Below are 12,500 nucleotides of genomic sequence, written 5' to 3'. Positions count from 1 at the left end.
ATGCGAGAGAGGAGGGGGTGACGGTGACAGGGAGGGAGGGCGGGAGAAAGTGAGAGAGAGTTTTGTGTGTGTGTGAGTGTGTGTGTGTGTGAGTGTGTGTGTGTGTGTGTGAGTGTGTGTGTGTGAGAGAGTGAGAGAGAGAGAGAGAGAGAAAGATGGCTACAGTGACGGCGAGCGGAGTGCAGCAGGAGAATGGCTTCAGCACCGCGAACAGCTCCAGCAGAATGAACGGCATTGCTCTCGGTCAGAGCTCCATTCCCATGAAGGACCACGACGCCATCAAGCTTTTCGTGGGTCAGATCCCACGCAACCTGGAAGAGAAAGACCTCAAGCCGCTCTTTGAGGAATTCGGCAAGATCTACGAACTCACCGTGCTCAAAGACAGATTCACGGGAATGCATAAAGGTCGGTCACATCCCGCTTTCCCTTCTGTCCTTTCCTGCCTCTTTCCACACGCAGACATTTTGCGGTTTGATATGCAGGACACAACGCAAGTGCATGCAACATTCAAGTGAACGGCTGCTTGTGTGCGCGTGGGAGCTTACGTGCATGTGTGTGTGTGTGTGTGTGTGTGTGTTTCCGTGTTCCTATGTGTAACGTGTACGTGTGTATAGTCGCACGTGTCCATGCATGCTCACAGCCTTCCCACGTCCTCGTGAATAGCAACTACGGAACGACGCACTCAAAACAGAGCTCCAGTAATGTTTGTGTAATGAGGATGATTTTAAGGCGACATCTCAACGTATTGAGATGTTTAGCATGTTAGAGGAAGGTCTTAAAATTCATCAGGAGGGAAAGTTTTTAAGGAGGACTCAGAATGACGCCAGACGTAAGCTTTTTTTTGGAAAAAAAAAAAAAAAAGACAGAAAGAAAGAAAAAAAAGCAGACCAGGACCCATAAAAAGTAGATGCAAAAAATGTCATTTATTTGATTAGATTAGATTTGATGTAGTAATAACATACTCGGACATGAACGCAGCACCACTAATGTCAAACCATCTCTATTTCACTGGCCAAATTTATTTTAGTAAAAATAAATAAATAAATAAATAAATAAATAAATAATAAAAAAGGCTTAGTATAACCAGATTTATACACACTCTCAGAAAAAAAAAGGCACCAAACTGTACTTTACCTTGTCGTTGCTGTGGTACCATCAACAGAACCTTTTTTTTTTTTTTTTTTGTATGTGTGTGTGTGTGTGTGTGTGTGTGTCTAGTGTGTATCCTTTATCTCGAAATCTTTCAAAAATAATTTAAGCTACATACTTGGATCGTAAGAATGTCTTCACTTTAAAAGTTCATTAAAACTTAAATAAATGTAGCACAGTTTCTTGGGTAAAAGATATATTGCCAACTAAAGCTACAAACGATTGTACCACGACAGCGAGGAGGGAAAGTACAGTTTGGTGCCTTATCTCTGTGAGCGCATAGTGACATTCAATTCTATTAAAAAATAAATACAGTAGAAATGAGAAAAAAAACCAAACAAAAAAAACAATTGCAGACATAGAGCTCTTCAAATGGAATAAAAAGCAATTCCATTCATCCATTCACATATATATATATATATATATATATATATATATATATATATATATATATATATATATATATATATTAAGGAAATTGAAATTGATAAATAAGGATTTATTTAGGGCTGCTTGTGCATATATTTGTTCATGAATTTACTCATGTATTGATGTGCACATTTCACTTAAGTGGGTTACATTATCTATCTATCTATCTATCTATCTATCTATCTATCTATCTATTTATTTATTTATTGTCTATTGTGAGTTGTGCACTTGCGTTAATGGGTCCTCTGAGGTCTCTCTGTTCACTAAAGCATAGCCACATGCAACTGAATTGAGACATGGCAGATTTTTACCTCACCAGAACCCGTCTCTAAACAGAGGCACGATGCCGAATTATTAAAGGCAGTGGTGTGTCGCTGAATAGTTCCACGGATACACGGCTAACGGCAACGTCCTCTTATAGAGCCCTGAAGTTTATCCATGCCCACCGTGTCTGCCTTTCGCTGCCACAGTCCTCAGCTCAGACATGATCGATTACAGAGATGGTTTGGGCTTTAGTCATCTCTGTGTGAGAGTGACGGTGAAGGAGCAAAACTAATCTGCAGCGGCAGAGGAGAATACGTGACGAATACAGGCCCATACTGTACATACATCTTAACCCCAAGCCATGCGAGTATTAGCGTGTTAGAGTTTGGTTGCATAATTAAGAGGCTGATCCTGTACACACGATGTGTATCACTGTGAACAGACTGTTTGGATACACACTATTACCTTTCCTGCAGGTTCATACACATTCAAACTAAGCACAACTAATGTTTCTCCTGCAAAATTGAATGTTTTCTGTCCTCTAACACACCCAGTTCAGACTTGTTAACGAGCTGACGAGTTGAATTGCGAGCAGTAAATGATAAAAGCGTGCCAAAGGTAGTGGTAGCATCAGGAATAAGAAACACACAGCTAAGATTTTGCCTTATTGCGTAATTGACCCTCCTGTCTAAGTGGAAGAAATGCCTGTTCTGTCTTTCCAGTCAATTAAAATGATACTAGTTAGTTGTAGATGTTCTATAGAATAGGGAGCTAGCACTCTCCTTCACGTGGGTATGATACTGTCTGAGCAACAGTTTGAAAAGAAGCAGTGGCTTCAAATGTGCTAGAGGAAATAGGCTTCAGCATCTCAGGAAGATAAATATGGCAAAATTAGTGGAAAATTATTGGGACAGTCAACAGAAACATTGGAAAAAAAAAAAAGATTAAATAAAATAAAAAGTGTTAAATGCGGTAACAAAGTGTTATAAAGGTATACATTATTAATGAAAATAATCTGCCTACTTTTCTAACATTAATGGTAGAATCTTAGCATTATTCCTCCATGAATATGTACCTTTTTATTTAAACACCATTATAATGAGTATTAATGAAATAATAATAATAATATTAATAAAAACAACTGCTTTGCATGAATAACTGCATGTACAATCCTTTCTTGCAAAATGAAATAACCTCGAATTGCAACCTCCAACCCCCCCCTTTAAAAAACGAAACAAAAAGCACATTGATATTCATTTCCTGTAACACAAGTTGAAAAAAAAAACACAACAAACCTTGACAAATTATATATATATATATATATATATATATATATATATATATATATATATATATATATATATATATATATATATATATATATATATATATAGACATAAATAAATAAATAAATAAATAAATAAATAAATAAATAAATAAAAGCGATATTTGAGTAAATTATGTCAGGATTTGCTTCCAAATCATTTGTGAGTGTGTCACCCTTTAAACCAGTGATGCAAATATTTTTAAGCACAACGTCTAAGTATAAATATGACTCGAGTCTATATTATGTTCGGTTATCTCGGATCAGTTAGGAAGTCAAATATTGTCTTTCTTCTTGTAATCATTGTCTAACTAACGACTTGATCACACTTTCTATGCAGCATAAATAACTGCAATTTTAAAAATATGTGTATCATCCTAACAATATTTCATTCATTACCGAAACAAAGTGTACCCAAAGCTGTTTATTATAACACATGAGATATAATTGCAATTCAGCTTTTCCTAATACTTTCACTCTTTGAGTGTTCACTGCTCAGGTATTTTTAGCTAGCAGGTGAGCATTCCCTTGCATACATCACCTTTTCTTAGTGTGTGTGTGTGTGTGTGTGTGTGTCGGTGTGTGTGAGCGCTCCGTCTGCCGTGTCCATAGGAGACAAATCATGAAGCCGACTGCAGTCATCGTTCAAATTTTTACCGGCCACTTCCAAAGCTCACAAAGGTCCTCCACGGTGGGACTGAGCCTGATCTGTGTAATGTTTAATTTTATCATTCATTACGTGTGCCCCAATAGTCTTGTATAAAAGATGTAATTGGTTTTAAATAGCTTTACAAATGGACTCTACTGCATACAAAAGTGCGAAAATGTCAGAGGAAAGATGGTGCTGCTTTAACGAGCCAGGATAGATTGCGTGCTGAATAGGAAGGCAGCTTTGCGAATTGTTATTTCTTCCACTACATTACTTCTGCTTGTCTCTTATTGACATTTCTTTTCTGATTAACAGGGAAAGCGTTTGACAGACCTTACATCATGGAGTCGTGGTTATTTAAGGGATGAAACTTCCAGGTGCAGGCGATTTCGTGTGCAAATTACGACCATTAAGTTATTTCAATGTATCTTTTGTTTACGATGTAATCAGCGGGAGAGTATTTCTCTTGCAAAGATGTATAGAATTTCACTAACGGGAGGCCGCATGTTCTTTAGTAGAAATGATCAGCTACGCCTCCATCACTGGCACTGACAGGAACATAGGCCACGCCTATTCACTAGAACTGATAGACGCAGACGCCACACCTCCTTCACTAGGACTGACAAGCGTCTAGATTACACGTCTGTACATAGGCCACACCGAGTTCTATTTTCAGTAACATAAAATGCTATGTGCATGTGGATTGGAGACCAAAATCTGCACAAAATACTATTTTCAAAAATGACTCATACAGGTTGACAGTGTGTCAGTGATGCCGTGAGTTTTTACCTTTTTTGTTTTGTCAGTACAATTATTCTCCAGTTGTGACGGAGTATGAAATCGCTGGCATTTAGTCATCTAGAGAGCAGATAAAAATGACCGGAAGCTAAACAAGCAATTCATAGTGGGCTTTAGGTGATCTCGCCAATCATTGTCCTTAATTAACATGCTCATGGTCATGGTCTGACTCACACAGAACCCATACCGATCATACAGATGAGTGATTTAGCCATGTTCGTAGTACTTGTAGATAGTTGAAGTCAGCTGACATGATCTCATGTCATGAAATTCGTATAAAATAATTCGCACAAGTCGATTTGTATGAAAAAAAATATATAAAGATTAAGGTTAGAGTTTTAGATAAAGATTAAAGATTACTTAAGAATACTTAAAGATTAAGGGGCGGGGCTTGCGGCTGTAACTTTCCTTGTGACTAAATTCCATTCACATCACACACATTAGTTCAAATTCATGTAAACTGTGATAGCATATTAATCCAGCTGATAGAATTTCCTATTAAATATACTCTTACCACAGGCTAGCAGTTGAGAATGATCATTAGGTCCTTGGAAATGGAATACTAATTGCAAAACTCATCCATTTAAATAACAACTTGGCTTCTGTTGTGGGTTTAATCTATAATAAATATCTAATAGGAAACAATTTTTTTCAGTATTTGTACTCTACTTGGGGTGTGGCATGATTATATACCTTGCTTTTATACTAAGTGTCCCAGCAAGGACAGAAATATCTGAACGTTGTGATCCTGATCATGGTCCCCATGAGGAAAACTGCTATTATCATTTTTTTTGTTGTTGTTTTTGTTGTTGTTTTTTTACACCGAAAACTTGCATCATGTACGCAGCCCTAGTCTGTAATGAGTTTCAACGGATTTCTGGAAGTAAAGCTTTGACATTTATGATAAAAGAGACTGAAATGTGTTGGTTTGAGCCACCAGGAGCATCAGCCTGAATGATGACACTGTATGAAACTAGTGAAAGTGTGTGAGGAACATATTCAGTGCTGGCTCATCTATAGGGACAGATGGGGCTAGCACCACCATTTATATCAGCTGTCAACAAATATTCATCTTCATAAAGTCTTCATTCACAACTCTATACATTTTAAATTACTCTGAAATACTAATTATCATTTGTGAGTGACCAACTATTTGCTATTTGACAGATATAATCTGATGTTCCATTGAATTGCTTGCGTTTCTAATGTACTGTAGATTGCTGGGCAGGGAAGATAATATTGCACCTAGTGGTCAGAAATGGTAACTGCAACAAGCGCTAATAGACATCCATAAGGAGAGAGAATTTTCCTCCCCCTTGCTCACTCTATGAACATTTACATTGCAAGTGGAGCAGCGTTCAGGACAGTTAGTTAAAGGGTTGCCAGATTGGACTAGCTCAGTAATAGTCTCCAAGATCTTGTTTTATAGCAAAATAACCATAATTAAGTCTGTGTCTATGATTAAGTGTGTCTATGATGTTTAGAAGCATTTCTCTTGTAAGATATATGTCTGTGCATAAGAAATACATGTGGGATACTGGTTGCTGGTTGTGTTCGTCAACGTCCACATCTCGGCCGGTACGGCCAGTCTTTTTGAATTTGTGAATAAGTTTGGAAACAGTGTCGTGTGTGATGAGCTCGCCGTGTTTCCTGTTAAAGTCCGTCGCAACCTTGCGACAGCTTCCCGATCCAGCCATGAGGATGATTTCAATACGTTCTTTCGTCGAATGCGTTCTTAAAGGCTATCTGGAAAAATATATATAGAATATAGATTGAGTATTAATTTCTTATAGTTTCACCTATATAGAGAGACTTTCGGGACACCCTGTAGTTTACAAATTCCCACATTTTTGGGTTAGATTTGGTGGTTTTTAAGATGTAGCTGGGCTGAAACCTGCTGACCCTGGATAATGATATCAGCTCATGCTAGAACTGTATTCTAGATGACTGTATGCTGTCAGCTCTCATCTATCGATAGTAGCCTAGAGCATAAGTCAGTTGTGATAGCATCTCGACTTAATTTTGTTTTTAGGTTATGTTCTTACTAAGATCACCCTTCCCCTCCAAAATCTATGGTCACGAACCTCCGCTGAATTTATTGGAATGTTTTACTTCATTTCATACCAAAAACATGTTCTTTCCAACTGCAGACTCAAACCACACTATGATTTTATAACACACAATAATATCTATTTGTTAAAGTGCACGTATTATGGTTTTTCAGATATTACCTTTCATGTACTGCGTTACAGAGCTGTTTGTGAATGTAAAAAGTCTGCAAAGTTTCAAAAATCAAAGCGCACGACAAACGGATTTACTGATTCCCAAAAGGAGGAACCGATTCTGAACAGCTGAAATGAGTCGTTAGTGATTCCAGACTCACTTCCTGTTCAAACCTACGTAGGTTTGTAATAAAAAAATCCCCGCCTCTGATCTTCATCGGCTGCTCGCGAACAGACTGAACAGATACTCGTTACGGTAGTGGGCGTTTCCTTTTCAACACACGCTGACAGCGATAGACCAATCACAACAGTCTGGGCCATCTGATCAATCAGAGCAGAGTATGCTCTCTGACAGGAGGAGTTTAGAATGAATCATTTAGAACGGATCATTTAACGAGTCGTTTGTGACACTGGGGGGGGAAAGGTAATGCTGCAGTTTAAATGATGAGCACGTTAAAATGTTTTTTGACCTTGGATGCATGTAAATCTATCTATCGTATGAGACCTTTCAAACATAATCAGGCACATTTCAAAACCATAATAGGTGCGCTTTTAATGCGTCCATGTTACAAAATAATAAAATAAACTCGTCTTCTCTTCACCCCATCTCTCCTCTTCACTAACAGAGAAATCCTGTGCTCATTTGGTGTTAAGGCAGTCTTTTCGACACTCTTCAAACATTTCATTCCCCTTATGTCAATTCCTGCAGGTTATCATGATGATTAACATGTAGCTCAAGGGATTATCATGATTATTACCACATCTGCATCTCTGGGACACTTTTTTTTTTTTTTTTTCCCCCTTTCCAAAATCAAAATTTCTAATTAGGCATCATTAAAATGTAAATGAATTCCATTCTGTACAGGAATGTGTTTGTTGTGTTCCAACAATTACGGTTGCAGCACTGCTTTACAAAAAGATTTGAAATTAAAATGCCTGATCCTCCCCCCGATCCCCCCCCCCCCCCCCCCCCCCCCCCCCCCGTGCCATTTTATTTTCCTATTTATATTTATTTAACCAGAGAGCATGAAAATGAGCCCTGATTAAATAACTTGATCGTCAGTAGTTCTTGTTTTGTTCGCATTCCGTCAACATTTCAGAAACTTTTAAGTCAGAGATTACATAGCAAAATACTCAGCACAGATCTACGGATTATTACTGCACATATTCCACTGTGTCATAGCAAACCCAGGTTGTTTTTATGTAATTATGTAGCGCTGGAATATTTCTATATATTAAGTTAGGTTCTTCACGTGTACTCACACAGAGAGGATACTTACCGGGTCGGTTCTAGACATTCGGAGGCCCTAAGGAAAAATGAATGTTTTTAAACCCCCACCCCCCCACCCCCACCCACACCCCTCCTCCCCTCCACCTTTCAGAATAAATATCATTCCTAACCTTTTTATTTATACAACATCTGTATTAATATTTGCATATTTTTAATTATATGTCCATATGAATTAAACCTTAACTAAGGTAAACAATAAACAAAAACAATTAAAGAATGGAGGGTCATCTCAAGCTATCATGACGATGGTCACCTACAGTATAATTTTCAGAGTAGTTTACATTTACTTTTACATTTGTGGCTTTTTATAGCAGACACCATTATCCAGAGTGACTTACATTTATCTCATTTATACAACTGAGGAAATGAGGGTTAAGGGCCTTGCCCAAGGGCCCAACAGCGGTAGCTTGGCAGTGCTGGAGCTTGAACTGCTGACCTTCTGATCAATAATCCAGAGCCTTTAAACACTGAGCCACCACTGCCCCTTAAATATACCTTAAATATGCACTATTGACACAAATCAACTGCTAGTGGACGTGAAAGAGACAAACTACTAAGCAGACCGAGTAGTTTGTTTCTTCATAAAATTGCACGCTTATTTTACGATAAATATAACAAGAGTATTTACGATTTGAAAGCTAAAATGATGTGTTATGTTAGAGCAGTGATGTAAACATCAGCAGAATTTAGAGGACATACAGACAGTTGGGGTACTTTTTTGAAACCTTAAAAAAAATGCTCTAGTGTGTTTGCTCTTTGACTTTGAATACAATTTCTTTACTTTCACTCGAGTGTTTTGCTAGTCAGCTCCCGACGCAATGTCGCTGTGTGCGCGAATTCAAATGGTCTGACAGTCTCGATGCGTCGATGGCGCTCGCTCGTTTGAACCCGGAGTAAACCGGCGGGTGATCTATCCCGAAATGACGCTGATTGACAGAACAAGGCCCATTTTATTTCTAGAACGCACTACAATCACTCCAACATAGATGAATGTAACTCACATACCTGCATCACGAGCTGCACTTTCTACGCGTGCCTGTTTCGCCTTTCGCACAGCAGCCCCTGAAGGATGTGATCGTTTTGGCACCATCACTTAAAATCAGTCAGCTGCAGAAAAGTTGCATTTTTGCATTTTATTCATCGTACCTATTCACCTTTTTATACATTCAGGGGGTGGGACGCACTTTGAAATGGTAATATTAACTGGTTTCACTACAGATAAGTGACAATTCATCTATATCCAATGGGCAAAGAGACTAGTCTTCTGCTGCCCTTTTTGATCGGTGGACTAGTGTATAGGTGTGATGTGACGGTTATGGAGGCCCCGCCTACAATCCCGAGGAACTAGGCAATTGTCTACTCTGCCTATAGGTAGCGCCGGCCCTGGATACTTGTTTACATCGATGAGGCTTGACATTCATGCAGATAAAACATAGGGGATTATTCTGAATTAGTAACTTCATTCCAAAAGTGATGAGTCCTTGTATTCAGAGTCGGGTTATGAATATGCTTAAACCCGATTTTCTGTGCTCCCAATTCAGATTATTAAACTTACCTGCATGCAGTTCATGTTTTTCAAGGTAGCCGGAGTGTTACAAAAATAATACTAATATGATAATACAGTATATGAATGAGAAGAAGGCAATCACGGGAATCTATCAGGAGTCTAGTATATTGCCACTATGCAGTATTGTTGCAATTTAACAGCATGGCTTCCACACGCGTTATTCAACAGCTTCTAAAATAGCACTTGATCCAACACATCCTGTTATTTTGCGTTGGGTTTTTGAGCCACAAAACACTCGTGAAATGTAATGTGCTGCTGTGATGTAGACTGTTTTATCGCACTTTTAACTCGCTATTTCGATTCATCGAATGAATCATATCGTTTGGGTTCATTTACTGTGCTCTGAAAGAAAATGTGGCAAGGGTTTGAAGGATAAGCCGACCGAGCACACATCTGCTACACCTATGTACAGCTCACTTTATTTAATAATTGAAGCTAATTCTTTTATCCATTAAAAAGGCTTGGTTGTTTAAGGAGCTTTTAACTTGGCATGGACTCCAAAGGGACGAGATTATTAATGAATGAGTAGTGTCTGACATACAGTGTTTGCATTTAATATTGATCTCGGATGGCATTCCATGGATTTTTGAGTGTATTTACAGCCAAACCGTACATTTCAGTGTGACATCAAACAACGTTCCTCGCGAGAAATTTGGGATTTTTGCTGCATTCAACTTACCTCAAAAATCGGAATTAGGTCTTTTAAAAAAAAAAAAAAAAAAAAAAAAAAACCCCAAAAACACAGACTCCTCGATGTTTGCCTTTTGTTAGCAACAATCTATACAGCATAACTCATTTCAAGGTAAGACGTGCTGCTTTGTTTAGTGTTTATCCTGCGAGCAGCCACGTCGATTTGAAGTCACTCGGGGTTGACGAGACCGCCCCGGGTTTTCCGAGTAAGAATTCCAAATAAGTTGAAGGGGAATTTTCTTTGGTCTTCTTTATGAGTTACGACTGCAGCAGAAGTTATGGGGCAGAGCTGTGCGTAACTGAGATACATCAAGTGATTAAGAATGCAGTTATGTCTTAGGTCTGAATAGCGTTGTGCGCAGTTTCGGTATTAAATCCTCACTACACACACGTAACTCAACTCTGAATACAGCCCATAGTCACTAAAGGGCTCTGTACTGACTAAGTGCTAGGATTTAAAGCTAGTTTAGGTCTCATGGGCGATTTTGGTGCTTGTGTTCCCCTGGGAAAGCTGTGTATCACTGAGGGAATAACTCTGAGCTTTACAGTAAGGAATAATAATGCAGAGGTCACCTAGTGCCTGTTCACTCACCAGGTCTTAGCGTACTGTAGCGTCTCTCTGCTTCCTGTGAGTACAAATGACTGATTTCATGGTTTCATAACTGCAGAACTGTTTCGTTTATTTTCCTGCTTTTAATTGACAAACCCAAAAGTTTTATTATACATTAACTATAATAATGCTAAATGATTGTAATGCTTTTTTTCCCCGCTATTAAGTCGGACTTCCTTATATTACCTAAACGTCTCCTGCTCATTATATCCTAGTAGAATGTACAACACGTGTCAGTGCCTTATACAAGCCGTTTAATATTAATCCTCTCGCTCTGATTATTTTATTGTGTGCGGTCAGTTTATCATTCTGTGTTCATAGATTATAAACCTAATTTATAAGTTATATACACTTTTATTGCCGTTTCAATAGTTTTAAAATTATTCTGATGATGTACATTGTTATTATTATTATCATCATTATTATTATTATTATTATTATTATTAAAAACAAAGAGGTAAACCACAAAAAGAGTTCAACTGTAAAAAGGAACAAAACAAAACAAAAAAGCAAGCAAGCAAGTAAGCAAACAAATAAACAAACAAACAAACAAACAAACAAACAAACAAAAAAAACCCTGTTCCAGGTATACCAGACCAGAAAAAAAGTTAAGCAGTAGAAATAAAAATGGAAAAATAACCAGGTAAAGAGTCAAAACCAGAAACTGAGTTAAACCAGAAAGAAACAAAATGAAACAAACAAACAAACAAACAAACAAAAAGAAAATTTTCCGGGTGTACACAGCCCATGAATTAAACCAGAGGTAAACATTAAAACAAACAAACAAACAAACAAACAAAAAAAACTAAACAAAAACAAAAAAGAATCCTTAATCGACAAAGAGTTAACAGTAAACAGACACTTACTTACTTACTTACCAACCAGAGAGATAAAACAAACAAACAATTAATCAAACAAACAAACAGACAAACAAATAAATGCTTGCTTACTTACTTACCAGACACAATTAAAACAAAAACAAGCAAACAAAAAACAAAGAAGCAAAAATATATTACCAGACATCTGTAGGGATTTGTTTCCTTTTTCTTTCTTCTGATCATCTTAATATGAATATTTAAAAAAAAAAAAAAAAAATCAGAATGATACTAAAGGCCCTCACTGGCTTGCCGCCTGATTGTGTGTTTGTGTGTGTTTACAGGATGTGCCTTTCTAACTTACTGTGCCAGGGAGTCTGCGCTGAAGGCCCAGAGCGCTCTCCATGAGCAGAAGACTCTGCCTGGGGTACGTTCCCTCTCTTTTTTCTTCTTCTCCTTTCTCTCTCTCTCTCCCTCTCCCTCTCTCTCTCTCCAGCCTGCTAGGCTGCGGAGTCCTCATCTGAACCCATAATCTAACCAACACAAATCATGTCAATCGAAGGCCTGTGTTTGTGGAGTTGATTGGCCGTGTGCCATGCCTGCTCAGTCTCGATGTTGTCTGATCTCGCTATTCTCCTTAATGATGTTCCATGAGGCCTCGCCTGGTCCTTACGTGGGTGTGGAGGCGTAGC

The 12,500-nt window shown here is 38.1% G+C and overlaps 1 protein-coding gene across 1 annotated transcript in view; it reads left to right on the top strand.

Annotated features, from left to right (window-relative positions):
• The first annotated feature begins 122 nt into the window (after nt 1-122).
• celf6 (CUGBP Elav-like family member 6) overlaps nt 123-12,500 on the top strand; it is a 172,709-nt gene continuing 160,331 nt past the window's right edge. The window contains exons 1-2 of the mRNA XM_047152620.2: nt 123-405; nt 12,153-12,235. Of these exons, the coding sequence (XP_047008576.1) occupies nt 156-405; nt 12,153-12,235 (333 nt within the window). The 5' untranslated portion in view covers nt 123-155. The remainder of the gene's footprint in view (nt 406-12,152; nt 12,236-12,500) is intronic.

Source organism: Ictalurus punctatus, chromosome 4, assembly GCF_001660625.3.
Source record: "Ictalurus punctatus breed USDA103 chromosome 4, Coco_2.0, whole genome shotgun sequence".
Lineage (NCBI taxonomy): Eukaryota > Metazoa > Chordata > Actinopteri > Siluriformes > Ictaluridae > Ictalurus > Ictalurus punctatus.
This window is presented reverse-complemented; position numbering and strand designations above follow the sequence as displayed.